General features: G+C 28.2%; 1 protein-coding gene across 1 annotated transcript; it reads left to right on the top strand.

Moving 5' to 3' along the window:
* Window positions 1–612: 612 nt before the first annotated feature.
* On the top strand, window positions 613–1,020 carry LOC108558040. The gene is made up of 2 exons (XM_017914827.1): window positions 613–783; window positions 862–1,020. The coding sequence occupies exons 1-2, from the start codon at window positions 613–615 to the stop codon at window positions 1,018–1,020; spliced, it is 330 nt and encodes a 109-aa protein (XP_017770316.1).
* Window positions 1,021–18,922: the final 17,902 nt, after the last annotated feature.

The following is an 18,922-nucleotide window of genomic DNA, read 5'->3' on the forward strand; positions in this document are numbered from 1 at the left end:
AATTAGATGACTGATGATCTAAACATATCTCATTTTTTAATTACTACTAGACATTTTAAGGAAAATTATGTAATGTATTACTGAAATTGAAGAAACTTAATAAAATTACGTTTCTTGTGAAAGATATAAAATTATTGAGAGTTAAATCTAAAATTTGTATTGCATAAATATATTTTTGTGACTATAGAAAGCTAAAATAGCAAAAAATAGTCTTTTGACTAGCTTAAATATTAACAGAATTTATTCATAAGATAAAAATACATAAAATGCATAAATCAAGTAAACAAAATAATATAAATTTAAAAACAATAAATACGATGGCAGTCCTAGAAGTATCCGACCTCACGTATGGCGGTTTTTGTTTGATAAAACTACTATGATCTAAAGTATCAAGCTTATAAAGCTTAAGTATGAAGACGCTACATATTTATTTGATAGCCATCAATAGTGAATGCTGTCAATGAATTTGTAGCATGGAAAAAATTGGTCCAATCTATATTAAAGCCGAGGAAGGTTCTACTCTGGGGGTGTCTGATCCTTTGTCTACAATAATAAAGTATTGGGTAGTAGAGTTTAAACTTGTATGAGCTGCCAAAATAAACATCGCCAGAAATGGTGAAGAAAATCCACAAAATAGTATTGGCTGACCATCCCCTGAAAGTGCACGAGCTAGCAGATATGGTAGTCATTTCAAAAAGTGCTCTATATAAGATATTGACTGAAAATTTGGACATGAGAAACCTGTGCAAGATGGATGCCGCATTTGCTCACAATCAAGACAATGCACTAGTTCACACATCCGTTATCGCGAAGGCCAAAATCAATGAGTTAATGTTCGAATTGTATCCTTACGCACCCTAGTGGCTAGATTTAGATCTCTCGGACAATGAAGAGGTGCAGTCTGCGGTTGCTAGCTATTTTGAGGAGCTCCACGGTTCTGACTATAAACAGGGTATCCAAGCTATTGAACATCACTGGGAAAAGTGTATCGAGCTAAAAGAAGACTTTGTTGAGATATAAAGATATTTTCTTTCCATTGTGTTTTCATTGTTAGGACAGATACTTCTGGGACTATTCTCGTACCATGCATAGTAGAAAAAAATTAACTCCCAATATCAAGAATTAATAAAACGAAAATTATTTGTTCAAAATCATAAATAGAAAAAATACTGCCTAAAAGGCAATCATGATCTTTCCGTTCTATATGAATATAAATATTTTTATAATTTAAGATCTTTAGTTAATTTTAGGAATGTTTTTGAATGTATTTTCCAGGTATTTTAGATTCCACGGCACAATTTTAATGATACATTTCTTTAATATTTTCTCTAGCAATATTATTGAAGACACCATAAAATTAATAGAACTGTAACTATTGTAGATACTGTAACTATTATATAAAATACTTAAATTATAGATAACATACATGATAATGCAATAATAATTGAGGTTTGTTAGTCTTCAAATAATTCAAGATTTGACCATTTGTGTGTATTTTTTATGTAACAACTTGTATCTTGTTATGTTTTTATTTTGATTTGAATATTTTTATATTTTCTCATCAAATTATTATCAATATTAAAGCAGATAAGATAAATTATATATATTCATTATAATTAAATTTTATTTTTTTTTGTGACTATAATTACTTTTATCATTCAGGTATAGATGACAATTTATTAATGAAAATGCTACTATTGGATTATTACAATGATCAATTTGTGTTAAGGATGTAACAAAGTATCAAGTTATTTTTAAATCATTGGGATATTTTAATTCAATTTAAATGGAGAAATGATTTGCAAATTAAATTACCTATCACCATAGTTGACAGGTTATTACATGCAAATGTATACATGTTTAAAATCACCTATAAAAATTACTTGCAAGTAATATAATTTAATAATCAATAATGCAAACATTATTAATAATTTGTATAATATAATATCATTGAATTTCCACATTAAATACAGATATAACTAACAAATAAAACGCAACCTTTATGAAATAACATCTCGTTAAACGAATCTTCGTTTTCAGAAGTAAAAAATACTATGGCCAGAATGGGAATACGTAAGAAAAAAAATTCTTAAATAAACATTCAACTTACTTACAAAGTATCGTCATTTTAAAATATGATTGTAAAGTTAATTGTTTGTACATTTTTTGTTCAATTTATCAATTGCTTGTACGGTATTATTACATGTAGTGCCGATCGCTTAACAATAATATTTTTTAAAATCTTTATTTTCTGCAGGACGTCGATGTTAACAACGTGCAAATATTAAATATTTAAAAGATATATTCAAGTAAATATCTCTTTGTAAAGCTCTAACTTTGATTAATAGTGTTTTTGATAAGTTTTTTTTTTTATATTTCTTACGTCGTTTATTCTTGAGTATATAGTTTATATCTTCGGTGCATAAACTCACGCGTTTTAGATGGATATGCTGGCTTTGCATTCTGCTTACTTCAGATAAATTACTCAGACTTGAAACAAGCCGTGGAGATAAATTATGATAGTTGGAAGAAAGGCAATTCAATAAGAGGTCCCCTAACCCAGTTCTTCCGGTTATCGCGTGGCGATCGTTTCGTCTCTTTGTACTTCCAACTGTACGTACATTTGCCAATCCTCTTCTACCAGTGAGGCACTCTGAAAAGCCTATCCAACGCCCCTCCGTAGAACTGTATTAATTACATTACCCGGAATGGTATCCATTACAGAACTCTTCATTGCCTATAAACATTACTTTTTATTATCGCAAAAGGAATCAATGTTACATTGTACTTGTTCTTTTTTACAGTCTGATGCGGACTTAATGCATTTTAATTGCTTCTTCAGCCGAAACGGCTCCAGCTCACCCGCGTGTCCACCCGCTGGAGCCAGGAATAAAAAAAGAAGTTGCAATTCACTCGAGGAATGGAAATATTTGTCAAGACTTTCGCTGCGCTTCCCCTAAAAATAAGAGAGAGAAAAAAAGGAAGAAAAAAAAGGAATACGTATCAAAGACTGCCGAGGGATCTAATCTCGTCCCGCTGGTCAAACGGTTTTTGCACACTCACCGAAATCGACTCAAGGGTCTCTTTTTTCGCTCTTCTTTTCCTTTTTTTAAAAGCAACCAAAGAGATTTGTTTGTAAACAATCCGCCCCGTTTACCTTTCTAAAGTGGATGAACGCCCGCCGCAATCAAAGAGAGAAGCTTGCAATCAAATATTTGAACACTCTACACTGAATAATTACAAAAAAGGCAGTTATATATCAGCATTTATACTTTGATAGGATGGATTAAATATTTATATTACATTTTTTTAATATAAAATATTCTGTATCTACTTTAATTTATGATTATAATTGGTATTGATGTTATATAAAATGATCATTCAATCTTTTCAAATGGATTTTATGCGTCGCAGTAATTACGTAATGCCTGCATAGAATGTCTGTCAATAGTTTACAGTTATTGTTCTGTAATGTTCAATAATAGTAAACAACATATATCTTTCTCACTTTCATTAAATTCTAATGCCTCCTACTCATTTCATTTATTACTGCGATGCAATTAATTTTATGCAATAACAAAGTATTTCGTAATTGTATTACGGTAATTTATAAATCTTAGTATGAATGATTCACTATTACATAAAATGCTTATAAAATATGTATATATAAGAGTACAAAAAAATCAAATTTATTTTTATATATACAATTTATACTACAATTCTTTACATAACAAACAAACTTTACAATATTTGTGCTCCTAAGCTTCAGTTCTTTCAGCAAGTTCCTTAGAACTGGTATTGTGAGTGAGCTTGATGTTTTTTTGACAAAATATGATTTTATCCATCATTCTTATCTTAATTTTTTTTATAGAATATTTGTGGAATATACATCATTCAAATGGCCGCCTGTTGGTCAATTGATGTCGCCAATTAAGAGATTTGGGAAATTGGACAGCAATTTACGTAAAAGAAAGTTGTCGGAATTGTTCGATTCAATGGCTGACTGACCGACAAGGATTTTCTCACTGCTTATGTACAAATGCCATGTAGTCAGATTCCAGAAATGCTTACTTGGCGCATGCGTGATTCGTGGTATTCTAGGTTACGTGCTCAGGTTTACAACTGTTTCACTACTACTAGTAGATGCAGTTCTTTATACGAAGATAATCATTTCCGTGATAGTTGTTTAAAATTTACTTTATTTAAATTAGGTGTTTGCATTAGTTTAAAATTATCATTTATTATAACCTTAATATGGAATAACAAAGAAAGGATGTAGATCGACTGACCGCTGAGGCTAATTGCAATTGATGATATGCCTCCCAGGGGAGGCGCCAAAAAATTTTAATAAATTAATTTTGATACCATAATATATTCAAATAAATAATACGTGTCTATATTATTTAATCTATTATAACAATAAAAGGTAAGGGAGGCGCGGAAAATTATTTTTTTTTTTCGGGGAGGCGCGGAAAAAAAAATTGTTTTCGAGGAGGCGTAGTAGCATAAAGTTTGGAAACCGCTAGATTAGTGGATGTGCTCATCTATGAAAATTATTTTGTTGATCATATATTTTGTTTTCTCAAGAATAAAATGACTGGATAAATTCGGATATTCTGAAATAAACAGTATCAGTAAAGCATGGAAGAAACAAACGAATGCTCTAGATCTTATATATGCTTTACTGTACAATTCAAATAATTTGAAAAGGAAGGTCGTATAGTGTTTTTAAGTGCGCAATTTAAAGAAATTACTGCAATGCACAAGGAAGTTACTGCAAATCGATACATTTTATGGAAATTGATAAACGCTATCTGTTTGTTTGACATGAGCATCACGAATTAGAGAATAGGGGAAATTATATTAAATTGCTACATATACTCAGTGAATTTTTTGAACAGCATCCCCTGGTTGAAAAGTTACGGCTCGCGACTGGTGGTCAATAGTGAAGTGAATAATTTTGAAAAATGTAAAATCTATGCACTATTAAAAAAAATAGACGGAAATATATGGGTCAATTTTTTGACCAATCAATATGTATAAATAAATTAAAAAAATACATGAATAACTGAAATTGTAATATATACAAATAAATAGCTATTAAAAGCAAATTAGTGATGTTATTCTACTACTTTAAAGCAAATATCAATAGTATAAATTAGTAGGTCGTTTGTTTAGGAAAATTGCTATGTGGTTAACATATAGTGTATATAAAGTAAGACAAAATATATAAGGTCAGTAATTCTTATATCACCATAGAAATAACAATTCAGTTAAATAAAAATGAAATTAAAGAAAATCACAAAACTAAAATTGAAATTATCTAGATTTAATATAGAGTTGTGCAGGCAGCGAAAGTATTTGAAGTTTTTCGAAAACCAGAGGAATAAAAATCTATTAAACCATATGGAATTTTCAAAAATAAAGTGCATAGTATCAAAAAAGGAAAAGAAGAATTGGCAATTGGGGTACACTAAGATAGAAATCAACTTTTGGAAGATGTTACATATAGGAATAACGATAATTAAACTACATCACACCAGGATTTTGCGTGCAATTAAACAACTTTTGAAAGTAACCGTAAAGACCGATTTGCATAGATCTGACTACGTTTTTTGGTGCGATTGTTTATCAATTGCCGTGAATTATTCAATTTTTAAATTAAAAAATTAAAATAGTTATAAATAGTTATTCTATTGAAAGACTGTTTAATTCCAAAACTATATATGTTACTTATTGAAGAGAATAAACGGACCGCTATTCAAGCTATAAAAAGAATTAACAATTTACTGAAAACAAGTACTAGGTTTGCTAACTATGTTATTAATTATATTGATGTATTGTGAATAAATTATGATTGAAAGTAATTTCATTTAATTGTATCATATTTATTATAGTTGAACTATAAGATTGTTTTATAGTGTGTTTTTCTGCAAAAAAAAAATATTATTACTTGCAGGTACTTCTATTAACGAATAGGAAATTACAATACTTCATGCTTAGAAGTAAAAATTCTATAGTCAGAATAGACATACGTATAACTTCCTTTCTTATTAGATGTTATTTTTTCTTAATCGTTTCGTTGGTCACAAAATAAAATATTTGTTGTTATATATGTGGATTAAAATTGTTAACTTTGAAAAAATCTACAATTAATATGTATATTCGTAAGGTCTACAACATTCTTAATTATTATAACGCACATCGCACATCGTGATTATTTAGAATAGCTTGTGGAATATTCCGAAGAAAGGTTACACATTAAATCGTATAGTTGTGACCATTTATATCAACACTCAACAACCCACTTCGGCCACTAAATATTTGGGTAGGATCATAAAAATTAAAGAAACAGTTGTAATCTCCACATTTTTTAAATAAATACATTTTTGTATTATATAATTTAGTCTCAGTTGGTGGATCGAGGGAAAAACACTTAGTTCCTAATTATTAACTTAAGAGGATGTAAATAGGGTTTATCGGTTTTTTAAACCCGGTGTTTTGAAGAAAATTATAAAATTCGAAAACCGTTTTTTTTTTACTAAAAAACGGTTTTTAAGCTCAAAATATATAACATAAAATATAGTAATAAATAAATTATTTTAATAGACAAGATGCAATTCGAAAACCGGTTTTTCTTAAACTCTAGATGTAACTCTTAGCTAATAATGTATTAGATCAACACTTGTACTTCTCAATCAAAACACTAACATATACAATAAAAAAAATTCAATAAATATTCTCAAGTAATATTGCATTTAATATTCGTAAACTCTATTAAGATTCCACAACAACATAACTACTAGATAATCTACGGTGATTTGTAATCTCGGGACACAACAAATGTTATGAAGATATTTACATTTTATTTTCAAATTAGAAGTAATTGAAATATATTATCCAAAATAAAATAATTTCATTAAATACTAGTATCTTCATACATACAATGGTACTTCGGTATACGTCCTTAATTCGTTCCAGATCCTTGGACTTATACCAATTTTTTCACATAAACACAATAGCAATTAAACTAAAAATCTATCTAAAGCACTTTGCTTCTGCCTTTTCACGATGGTTTGAAAATGTAACATTGTCTGATCATTCTAGACAGTGGATTTTGAGGCCTTGGATATAATTATAAAGTTGAGTATATTTATATGATCCATTTTTCACATTTTCATGAATTAAAAATAAATATGAATTACTGACCAATCAGGGGACCTTCATTTACTAGTTAATTAATTAGTCGCTAGACGAAAACGAAAGTCATTGAAACAGTTTGATAGCCATAGAAGTGTTGTCACTACAAGGAATAGATAACCCACTCGTAGTTTAAAAATATATACGGGTATCCGCCGAATTACGAAGAAAATTCTAAAAGCTTCCAAAAATATAATATTTTTGTACTATTGGTTTTGTTGCATTTTTTGAAAAGGGTGTTAATAAACCAACGATACAGCGGAATTATATCGTGAAAACGATAACTGGTTAATATTAAAACAAAACATATATATTTACAATAATTTTATTAAAACACAAATTTTAACATAACAAATATATTTTGTTCGAGATAAAAATAACGTAACGTTCTATATATATAAAAAATACTGACTAAACATTTCCCAATCAAACATAACAAACTCTTCATCAATTTTAGTATTTAATAAATATATTAATATAGTAAGAATTATTTTTTTTCTTACATATTTTTATTCCTTTTTATACAAATATTTCACATTTTATACAGTATTTTTTATTAAGTAAGAACAAATATACCAATTCTTTGAATTGGTTTTCTAAATTTTGTATTACATTCTTCCTTAAATATTGTTTATTTTTTTTCCATAAACTACGGATTAGGATAAAACCAATGATGTAACTTCTACTAATCTGTTAAGTTCAAAATATTTATTCTAAGTTCAAAATAGAATGTATATTGAAATTTTTTAATGGCGTTCGACATTCTGAGTTTATTTCTACAGGAAGACCTTTAGAGCTCATGTCTGCGGGAAGATCTAGAAAGCTCGGAATCGGTTGTAATTGTGGAAGTTCGATTTTGTGAATATTTTCAGGAGCGTACTGAGGATGAGTCTTGAACAAATGCTGCAATTTGCGGAACTGCATTTCGACATTTGGATATTTGTGATTTTCATGAACCTGAGCATATTCCATTTGATCGTTGTATTTTATAACAAATAATTCGGGTTCTGTTACTTTAAATATTAGTTGTTGATTATTGATTATGTAGTGCTGTTGAAGCATTTCCTTTAGTTCACCTGAGGTGATGTAAGTGGGTATGTTTGGTATAGCAATTTTACCATTCATCATATCTACGACTATCACGGAATTAGACGAATACACTGGTTCAATGACAGAATCATCAGAGTTCGTCGAATCAGAATCATCGGAGCTCGAAGTCTCAGAATCTTCAATTACTATGATATCAGGTTCGACAGCGTGGTTCGCTTTCTCAATCTTACTATTATTAACATCTCCACTTTCCTCTCCAGGTTTCCTCATCGTAATATAAGGTTCATATGTTTTTTTCAAAGTCTTAAATGCTGAATATTCCTTATCTTCATTTTCCTGTTGGGGCCACTCTTTCGAAAAACATTGTTTCACTTCATATTCGTGCCTATCTTTTACATTCTTGAGTCTTTTATCTTTGTTATGTTTTCTTCTTTGTCTATTCTCTATCACAGAATATGGTATAAAGAGTTTGTGATTTATTTTCACTCCATTATCTTCGTTACCTTCATTTTGCCGCTTGTACCGCTCTATCACAGACATTGGTTTAGCAGCATCAAATTCGTGCATTCGTTTAATTTTCTTGGCCTTTCTATCAGTGCAATTTTCGCAACCCTCTATGTGCTTCTTCTTTAAGTAATATCGAAAATCAAATTGCTGTGTTTTCTTCACTTTATTGGCATTGTTATACTCGTTATCTTCTCTTATCTCTTCAGGCAATTCCTTTAAAGAACAAAATGGCACATCATATTGGATGGTCTCTTTAAATTTATTGATATTAAATGTTCTTATCTCTTTAGACAATTCCCTTGAAAAACATGTTAACACACCATATTCGTAAGTTTTTTTCATTTTCTTGAACTTGACATATTTGTCCTCTTCATATATCTCTCTAGATCTCTTAAAAGAGTCACCGGGTAGCTTTTTTTTCTTATTTTCTTCAAATTCTTCATCATCTGATATAATATATATTATGGCCTGAGGATTTTCCTCTATATTAATTATGTTTGCAATATTAAACATATTAGCCGAAAATCTAAAAATATACAGAAAATACAGATTTAATTATATATAACATAACAACTTGAACGTCCAAAGAAATTCATTAAACATTTTTATATATACAATAATTTCGTAATTACCTTAATGATTTATCTTTATATATATACTGCACTATAGATATTTTTTTACTGTATAACACTTTTATATGTGTAACTAATTTCGATCTTCAAGAAGTAATTGAAATGCAGGCTTCTTGATTTAGAAGAGAGAATTGCAAAGAGGTTAAGTTTTAATGTTTTGATTGAGACTGAACCTCCAACATACCAACTTATAATAATTTCGAAAAACATCCTAAGTAAATGACTTTTTAATTTTATCTGTAAATTAAGATTATTTTTGTTTACTTAGATGAATAACATTTTAAACTACTATTTAATTACAAAATAATACAATATTATTAACGTTAATTATTAACAAACATTGCAAATTAGTTAGTTAATTAATGTTTGCTCATTAATAATAGAAAAATCACATACATATTTATTAAAAATAACATTGTAAATCATATGAAAGAAACTAATAACTTACACATTATTTTATTTATAATCTTAAACAAAAAGTTATCAAATAAATATAATAAAAAAACTAAATAAATATTAAATAATATTTTTGTTAATAATTTATTATATAAATGTTATATAAAATTTTAATTATAATTACTGAATATACTTTTGGAAATATGCAAGTACAGCATTACAAAATTGAAAATTAAATTTAAAGAAATTCTCTATCATATCCATCAGAATATTTTGCTGAATTTCGTTAGAACTTAATTTAATAATGTAATTATTATAATCTTGATTTTCGGAAAGTGATTCTACATTTACATTTATATGATTAATAATATTACAAATTCGGTCATTCAACACAAACGTCAACTTCTCGTTCCAAAACGAATAAACCGGTGTATGAATGGACTCCTTGTTTTCCGTAATTGACTGATTTAAATGTTCTAAGAACACCATGTAATCAACTTTGGCGCTGAAAATATGTACCTTCATACTTTCCCAAAAACCTTTTTCAATGCGCATCCTATCCTTAATGCTTAGTTTCCTATTTTGGAACGTTGATTTCTTCCTGGATCTTTTATGTTTAGTCGCCGTACTCGATGTCATCTTCTCGACTTTATGATGTTCCATCATATGTTTCCTCTCTTTTCCAAGTTGAAAGGCTTTACTTTTAAGCAGCATTAGATGTTGGTAGAAATCAACAGCTTTTTTATTCATTTCAGATAATTCATGAGAATATTCCATAGTGTTGCTTTGCTTTCTCGTTCGCTTTTGAACAGAAAAACTTTTCGATGCCTTTTATATTTAAAAAAAAATACCTACTTCATTGGAAGGGTTATTTAGGTAAAAAAATTTATTGCAATATTTTTATTACCTGTCATTTACTTTTTTCAGATATTTAGTTCTTGGAAACAAGTAACTGCAAGTAATAAAAGCAATAGCTGGAGAAATTATACAATCTGTGCAAACTAATGTAATGTTCTTAATACAACTGACTTTTATTGGAGATATTCAGTTACGTAACAAGAAATAGATGGATTCATGTACTAGCAAGGGCCTTTTCCTTGAATATGTGGGAAGAGGGAAAGACATCGGTTGATAGCCCTTTGGCATAGATTGTGTCCAATAAATATGTTTAAATAATACCTGAATTTGAGGGGCCAGAAATTTCTAGAACTTACAAATTTCTAGGGAACTTCATCAACTGAATCAACATTGGATTTCATTCCCTGACATACCAACCAAATTAAATAGTAATTCCTCTTTTCTGTACATTTTCTAGAAAATTATAAAATACTACGAAAGATGTACGACTGGTACATTTCGTGTTGAAGTATCTACAAAATAAAAAAAATATGTTATTTTCACCATATGGGCTACTTTATGTCGCAGCATTGAGAAATGGAAAGGATGAGACAGAAGTTTTTCACGGGGGGCGTGGGGCGCAAATAAGATGTTTGGCAACAAATCCTTCGTGGGTCCGTGTGGTTGTATAGATAGAATATAAAATTTCTCTTTGATTACTAGACTGTAATAAACTTTCTATTTCTAGGTATTATTTGCTGCGAAAAGAAGGAAAATTGTAAATTATTGTATACAATAAAAAAAATATTTTAATCTAAATCATTTTTATAATTTCAAATATATTTTAAAATTTAATAGGAATAATAAAAGCTTATTATTTAAAATAATATATAATATAATTGATACCTAAAAATATACAAAATAAATAAACAAACAACATCGTAAAACCTCCTGATTTGATCGTGGTCAAAACTTATTTATTTTAATGATCTTCTATTTGTAACGTTATCTCTAAACTAATATTAATAGCTACATAGTACAAATCTAATAATTTTGTATCTATGTAGTTTCTGTTATCAACATGTTGTCTCAACTCAATAGTGAAACTACTTAAATCTAATTTTTCATGATTTAGCCGCGGTCTGTGCATCTTCATATACCATACAATATGACAAATTCGTCTTTTCAAAACAAAATCCAACTGTCTGATCAACAAAATGTATTGATGATTTGATGGCTCCGAATTCATCAAACTGCGTAACTGTTTCTTAAAACAAATGTATTTGTATCCTACACATTTAACTTCGGATAATATTCCTTTCCAATACTTTATTTCCCTTTTGCTATGAAATTTCATCCAATTCTTTATCCTCCCGTTAATTTCTTTGCGGATATTTTCTTTGTTCTCTATCCGGTTTCTGTAGAAGTTATTCTTCTCGTAAATGCTTTTTCCTTCATACTGGTCATTTATTTTGCTTCGTATTTTTTCCACTTTCTCTCTAGATATCTTTAACGACTCGTATATTTGTTTAATGTGTGTATACAAACTAACTTCTGCTATCTCGTCCCTGTTCAAACTTGTAGCAGAAAGCATCATCATGTTCCAAAAAATATTAGACTACGCACAGGTACTAAAATGAAATTATATTAAATTCATATAACAAATCTATTATTAATACCAAATTTATATATACCATAAATATAGCTGCTTCCTATGTGTACAATACTACTTTTATATTTAGCATCGCCAAAGAGAACATTGTTAGAAAAAGTAATTCAATTTTTATTTTGAGATAAAAAGCTAAAGAGATAATGAAGAAGGGGAAATCAGAATAAAATTAGCATGAGGTATGAATTAGAGAAAAGAGATTGAGAAACGATTGTGAAATTATGATTTTTTTTTAAATACTGTTTTTCAACCAGTTTTGTCAATGCACACTTGAAGTTATACTTAATCATTCGCGGCATTCATTTGAATTTCGTTGAAATATAATGAAATGATCTTGATCTGCTGCGGTACACCGTTTGAAAATCACTGCTGTACGCATGTAGAAATTAATAATTGTCATAAAGATGTTCAAAGAACTAAATATAAAATTATATTTTATATTTTTTTGTAGATTTGTTTATATTCTTGAAAGTTTATTTCAAGTCACATTTGGCAGGTCCCAAGTCTCTCTTTAGTGGTTATTTGAAAGTTTATTTTACTAGTAAAAATAGCGATTGCAATGTTTCTGGATATTTTTTAATAGGTGTATCAAAAAGGTTGTCTATCTTTGATGTATACAGAAAAACTTCTGTTTTGTGTATAAATAAAATTGATGAATATTATTTTTACTAAGTAAATTCTGGAAAGCAATTTGAATGACAAAGGTTAGGTTTATTAACCGTTACAAGAACCACAATAAAGAAAAAAAAATTACCTGCATATTTAAATATACATTTTCAACAACTCCGTCATTGTCAACTGTAATAACGAAGTTTAAAGAAGCAAAAAAACTAACTCATACCATGAGTACCAGGTATGTACCAAGTTATTTCCTCAAAAAAGTACATAGTTTGAAAATAAAACTACAAAAATTTTTAAAAAAAATTCTACGTTTTCAACGTAAGAGGCAGAGAATATTTGACCGATCAGAAAATATATATGAAAAGAGTCTACAATTAGTAGAAAACTTTAACATAAAGGAAAAAATAAATAAATGGTCCAAAATGCAAAACAGAACAGAAAGATTATTTTGGAAAGCAGTAAAGCGCGAATTGTTTATAACGAAATTCAGTTGCTACTATTTCACGAGTGAAATCAAAGAATACATAGAGAAATTAGAAAAACTCAGCAGAAAAAAGAAGGTAAATGAGTTTCATTTAATGTTATTTCAATATAAGCTAGATATAAATATAAAAGATATGTGCAAAGACGTGTTGGAACATGATAATATATTTGACAACATTCAAAATACTAATTGCTTTGGCAGGATTGACAAAAATTATGAACTTGTGAATAGCATTGTGAAAAAGTCGAAAAAAATTATTATAGATGTGCAAAAGTATTTACAAGCTGTGAAAAAGGAGTTTCGAAATAAATAATTAATTATAGAACATATAATAGAAATATTGTGATCATATTTTAAAATTATTTGTAATTATTTGTACTGCATGGTATTTTTGACATATTATAAACATTTATAAAATTTATTGTGTTTTAAATAAATTAAAATACGATTTTTTAGTAATTTATAAAGTATTTTTTATTTGTGATCCCTATAATCATGAGAACACTTTTTTACACACAAAAAATGATTCAAATCACTGTTGTAAATCATATGGAAATTACTGTCCTATATACTCTTTCATAGTATAATTTGTATTGTAAAGAATTTTAAATTAATATAAGCTGCATTTTTAAATAACACTAATAATAATAGCCGGAATTCTTTGTTTTAAAATATACTTGCCACCGTTTCATAAACGAAATGAAAGTTTAAATAAGCGAAATTAGAAAATTTCAGCAGAAAGAAGCAGGTAAATGAGATTTATGGTATTAGAATATAAGATAGAAGAAAACATGACAGACATAAAGACATATTGAATTAATAATAATAATAATATATTGCCTACTTTCAAAGCATTATTCCTGTCATTTTCAAAAAATTTGAAGCTGTGAAAAACATTGAGAAAAACTCTCAAAAAAAATGTTAAAGAAATGCAATAGTATTTTTCTAAAATTCTTGCGGTTTTTGATTAATATATGACTCGAAGTGATTTAGCACTTCTTCAATTGTAATTATTTTTCAAGCGAATGTTCTATCGACTTCAAAAGGTAATAGTCCTGGATGTTGCAGAACTTCTAAATTTTATTTTGTCCTGCGTAATACACGCAAAAAGTGTCGTTTTCATTAAAATGCTATTGCATTATTTTTTGATAGTTTACTAGAACTGTTTGTTGATTCTTAAATAGTTCTGCTTTTAATTTTACTAAATGTGCATAATAAAATCTCATAAAACAAAATGAAGAAACTAATTCATAGTCTATGGGATTGCAATGAAGAATCCACTTCTCATACCCAGTAACAATTATAGTAAGATGCGGATAGGTTTCAACAACAGATGTGTTCCTTGTTCTGTTGACCTTGTACTCTCTATGAGCATTTTGGAACTCTTGAAACCATCTATAAAACACTTTTGCGTATTTAAAATGTCTGGGTAGCTTTAATGCTCAAATAACATAAAATATAGAATAAATGTCTCTTCAATCTCTGGTCTTTGAATTTTCTATTACGGACATAAAAATTGTCTATATAGAAAGATTATCAAGAGAGCTTCAAAACTATTCCAAAAACAACATGTTAACTCAAAGGCAAAGCAAAGCAAAAAATAGCATGAGTACCTCTCTCCTGAGTGATTTAAAGGCACGAATAATATTTTGCACGGAGAACAAATTCATCCAGTTTGGAGGTCCATCCAGTTTGAAGATGCTCGGTTATATGTATAGGAAAGGAATCTTCGAAGAGTAGATATAACTAATTCCACAAAGGCGGTATTCACACACATGCTTAATTAAGGATATCACAAATAGTAAATCATACACAGAGAGAAACACAGGAAAAATAGAGATCTTATACTATAGAGTCCTAGACACAAGCGAAAGATTATCCGTATGTTATTGCGTATATACCCTTGAGAGGTAGTACCGTTATTCCTTATCTATTGCAACGAGCAAAAGTGAGCACCAAATGAGCTAAGCTACATTGTTAAATAATACTAATTATAATATGTAATGGTCAAACATAGATAAATAAAAATGAATTACAGTATTTGTTTTTACCTAAGATCTGTTTTATTTACAACGTATCATATATTAAGGGCTTTTAGCTGTACACGAACCACCTATATATTGGCAACAACTATTACATCAGTCATTATGAACTCTAACACCGAAGTCTAAGGAAGCTAAAAACTAAATCTTACAATGGATACTAGTTGTATACCAGATTATTTGATTAAAAAAGTACAACGTTTGAATCGTAAAATAAAAATATTTAAAAAAAAAATTCAACGTTATCAACGTAAGAGGCAGGAAATATTTGAACAATCAGGGAGCATCTATGAAAAGAGTAAAAAACATTAATACAAAGGAAAAAATAAAAAAAAATGGTCCAATATCCAAAACAAAATAGAAGAATCGTTTTGGAAAGCAGTACGAAAATAAGTACTAATTGCTTTGACAGGGTTGTCAAGAATTACGAAGTTGCGAATAGCATTGTGAAAAACTCTAAAAAAATGGTTGATGAATCAAAAAGGTATTTGCAATCAATTGAAATTGCGTTTGGAAAGATATTATTAATTTTATAATAAAAATATAAATATTGTGATCATATCTTGAAGTTATTTGTAATCATTGGTACTATTTTATTTTCGCTATTTTATGATACTGTATGTACATTTTTAAATTTGTTTCTGTTTTAAAAATAAAAATTTAAATACAGTTATTTTTAATAATTAATCACTTTTTTTGTTATTAGCGCATCTTATATATTGTAAACGTGAGTAAGAGTTGCTGTGTATTTTGTTCAAAAAAAAAAAAATTAAATTATTTGTTGTAAATACAGGCGATTCCGCTTAATCGGAACACATTGGGACTAGTACATTTTGTCCTGATTATCCGACTAGTCCAACTATACGAAAATCCACAGAATTTGCAGGATTAGTATTTTTAATATTTTATTTAATAAATTTCACAAAATTAAACAAGTCACAAAACTATACTTAGCATACATATTCAAAAATTGTATATGCATTACATAATAGACATAATATACATTTTGAAACAATAAAATACAAAAATTAATTTATGTATTCTGGAAGAATACATACATTAATTTCATTTGCCTTTCATTTTTGAGAGATTGTAGTTATACAAAATCAGATATGCAGATATCTATTCCTGACATAAAACTCCCGTCATACGCTTATAAATAATGATCTCAAATAGAATTCCCTACTGCAGCGCTAAATATTTACGGAATATTGTCCAGAAAACGCGACGTAATTTTTTTATATCCTCGGTTTTGTCTCCTTTCTTTAGGATTTGTCTCTAATAAGCAGCTGTCCCCATCAACCGATGTTCCAAGCAAGCGGAATCGACTGTAAATATAATTTTTTGTCTTACGTAATCTTTCAGAGAAATTTTGATTCCACATATTTTTAAATTAGTATAAGCTAAGTTGATGTCACATTTTTAAATATTACTAAAAAAAATATTGTAATGGTGAAATGTAATTAACGATATTAAAATGTAAATGGTCCAAGATCCAAAACACAGCAGAAAAATCATTTTGAAAAACAGATATGCAAGAATTCGTGGTTATGAAATATAGATGCCATTGTTTCGGAAACCACATAAGAATTTACATTGCGAAATTAGAAGACTTCAGCAGAAAGTTGCATGTAAATGACTTTCATTTTATGGTATTTGCATATAAGCTAGAACAAGGGTTCCCAAACTGTGCGTCGACTTTATAGCAAAAAAGCGCCTGAAAAAATCTGATAGATAGATAAGTCGTCGCAAATCGAAAAAGTTTGGGGGCCCAAACTGTGCTAGAAGAAAGCGTTACAAAGACATGCTGAAACAATAATATATTTGCCAACCTTTAAAGTACTAATAATATGAAATACTATGAAGCAATTAATAGCATTATGAAAAACTCAAAAAATTGGTAAAGAAATACAAAAGTATTTGAAATCAATGGAAAATGAGTATAGATACAAATAATTAATTTTATAACAAAATATATAAACATTGCGATTATATTTTATTGTTTGTTACTTATTTGTACTTAATGCTATTTTAATTATTGTATAAATAAATTTGTTTTTGTTTTAATTAAATACAAATTTAAAATAAGTTCTTTTTACTATTTCACCGCTTATTATTCATATGCGATCGCTATAATTTAGTAAACATGACTCAGACAGTTGTTCTGTATTTTTTCATAAGAAAAATCGTTCAAATCAATGTTAAGAACATAGGGAAAGTTTTTTTTACATACGTTTTTCCTAAAAAAATGTATTCTTAATAATTTTAAATCTATAACAACAAGCTACATTAAATGAATTGCTGTAATCGCTTTCTATAACTTCTATTTTATATACAACGTATCATTAAAACGGCATTAAGAGATCTTTTACCGGTACACGAACCGCAATAAAATTGAATCTGAGAATTTTACCTGTATATTTACCTATATATTGGCAACAACTCGTACTTCAGTCATTGTCAACTCTACCACCGAAGTGTAAGGAAGCTGAAAACTAACTCATAGCATGGAGGCTAAACACGTACCAGGTTATTTGATCAAAAAAGTACAACGTTTAAATCTTAAAGTACAAAAATTTTCAAACAGAATACAACGTTTTCAACGTAAGAGGCAGGAAATATTTGACCAATCAGGGAGCATATATGAAAAAAGTCAAAAAAGAGTAAAAAACATTAATATAGAGGAAAAAATAAAAAAATGGTCCAAGATCCAAAACAGAACGGAAAAAATGTTTTGGAAAGCAGTAAAGCAGAAATTTTATATTTTGAAATCTACTTGCCATTTTTTCAAAAACGACATGAAATTTTATATTGCAAAATTAGAAGACTTCAGCAGAAAAAAGCACGTAACTGAGTTTCATTTCATGGTATTTGAATATAAGATAGAAGAAAATATGACAGCTATTCAGAACGACATATTGAATCATAATAATATATTTGCTAACCTTCAAAGTACTAATTACTTTGACAGGGTTATCAATAATTATAAAGCTGTGAATAGCATTATGAAAAACTCACAAAAAATGGTTAAAGATATTGAAAGGTTTCTGCAATCAATGAAAAATGAGTTTGGTAACAAATAATTAATTATAAAACAATAAATAGAAATATTGTAATCGTATATTGTAATTGTTTGTAATTAGTAGTACTCTGTTGTATTTTCGCTATTTTATAATGTATTATAAACATTTTTAAATTTGTTTCTGTTTTAATAAATATTTTTTTACTAATTTATCACTTATTTTATATTTTAGCTGCCTATAATGTTATAAACATCAGTAAGAGAGTTGCTCTGAATTTATTTAATAAAAAAACATTCAAATAAATTTCAGAGAAATTTGGATTCTAAATAATTGTAAGTTAAAGCCATATTTCTAAATATTACTAATAATAATATTTATTGTAACGGTGAAACACAAATAAATGAAAATGAATTTCATTGTATAACATCGGTTTTATTTATAATTTATCACAAAAATGGCAT

The sequence above is a fragment of the Nicrophorus vespilloides genome, unplaced genomic scaffold (genome assembly GCF_001412225.1).
Source record: "Nicrophorus vespilloides isolate i.1.1-1 unplaced genomic scaffold, Nicve_v1.0, whole genome shotgun sequence".
Lineage (NCBI taxonomy): Eukaryota > Metazoa > Arthropoda > Insecta > Coleoptera > Silphidae > Nicrophorus > Nicrophorus vespilloides.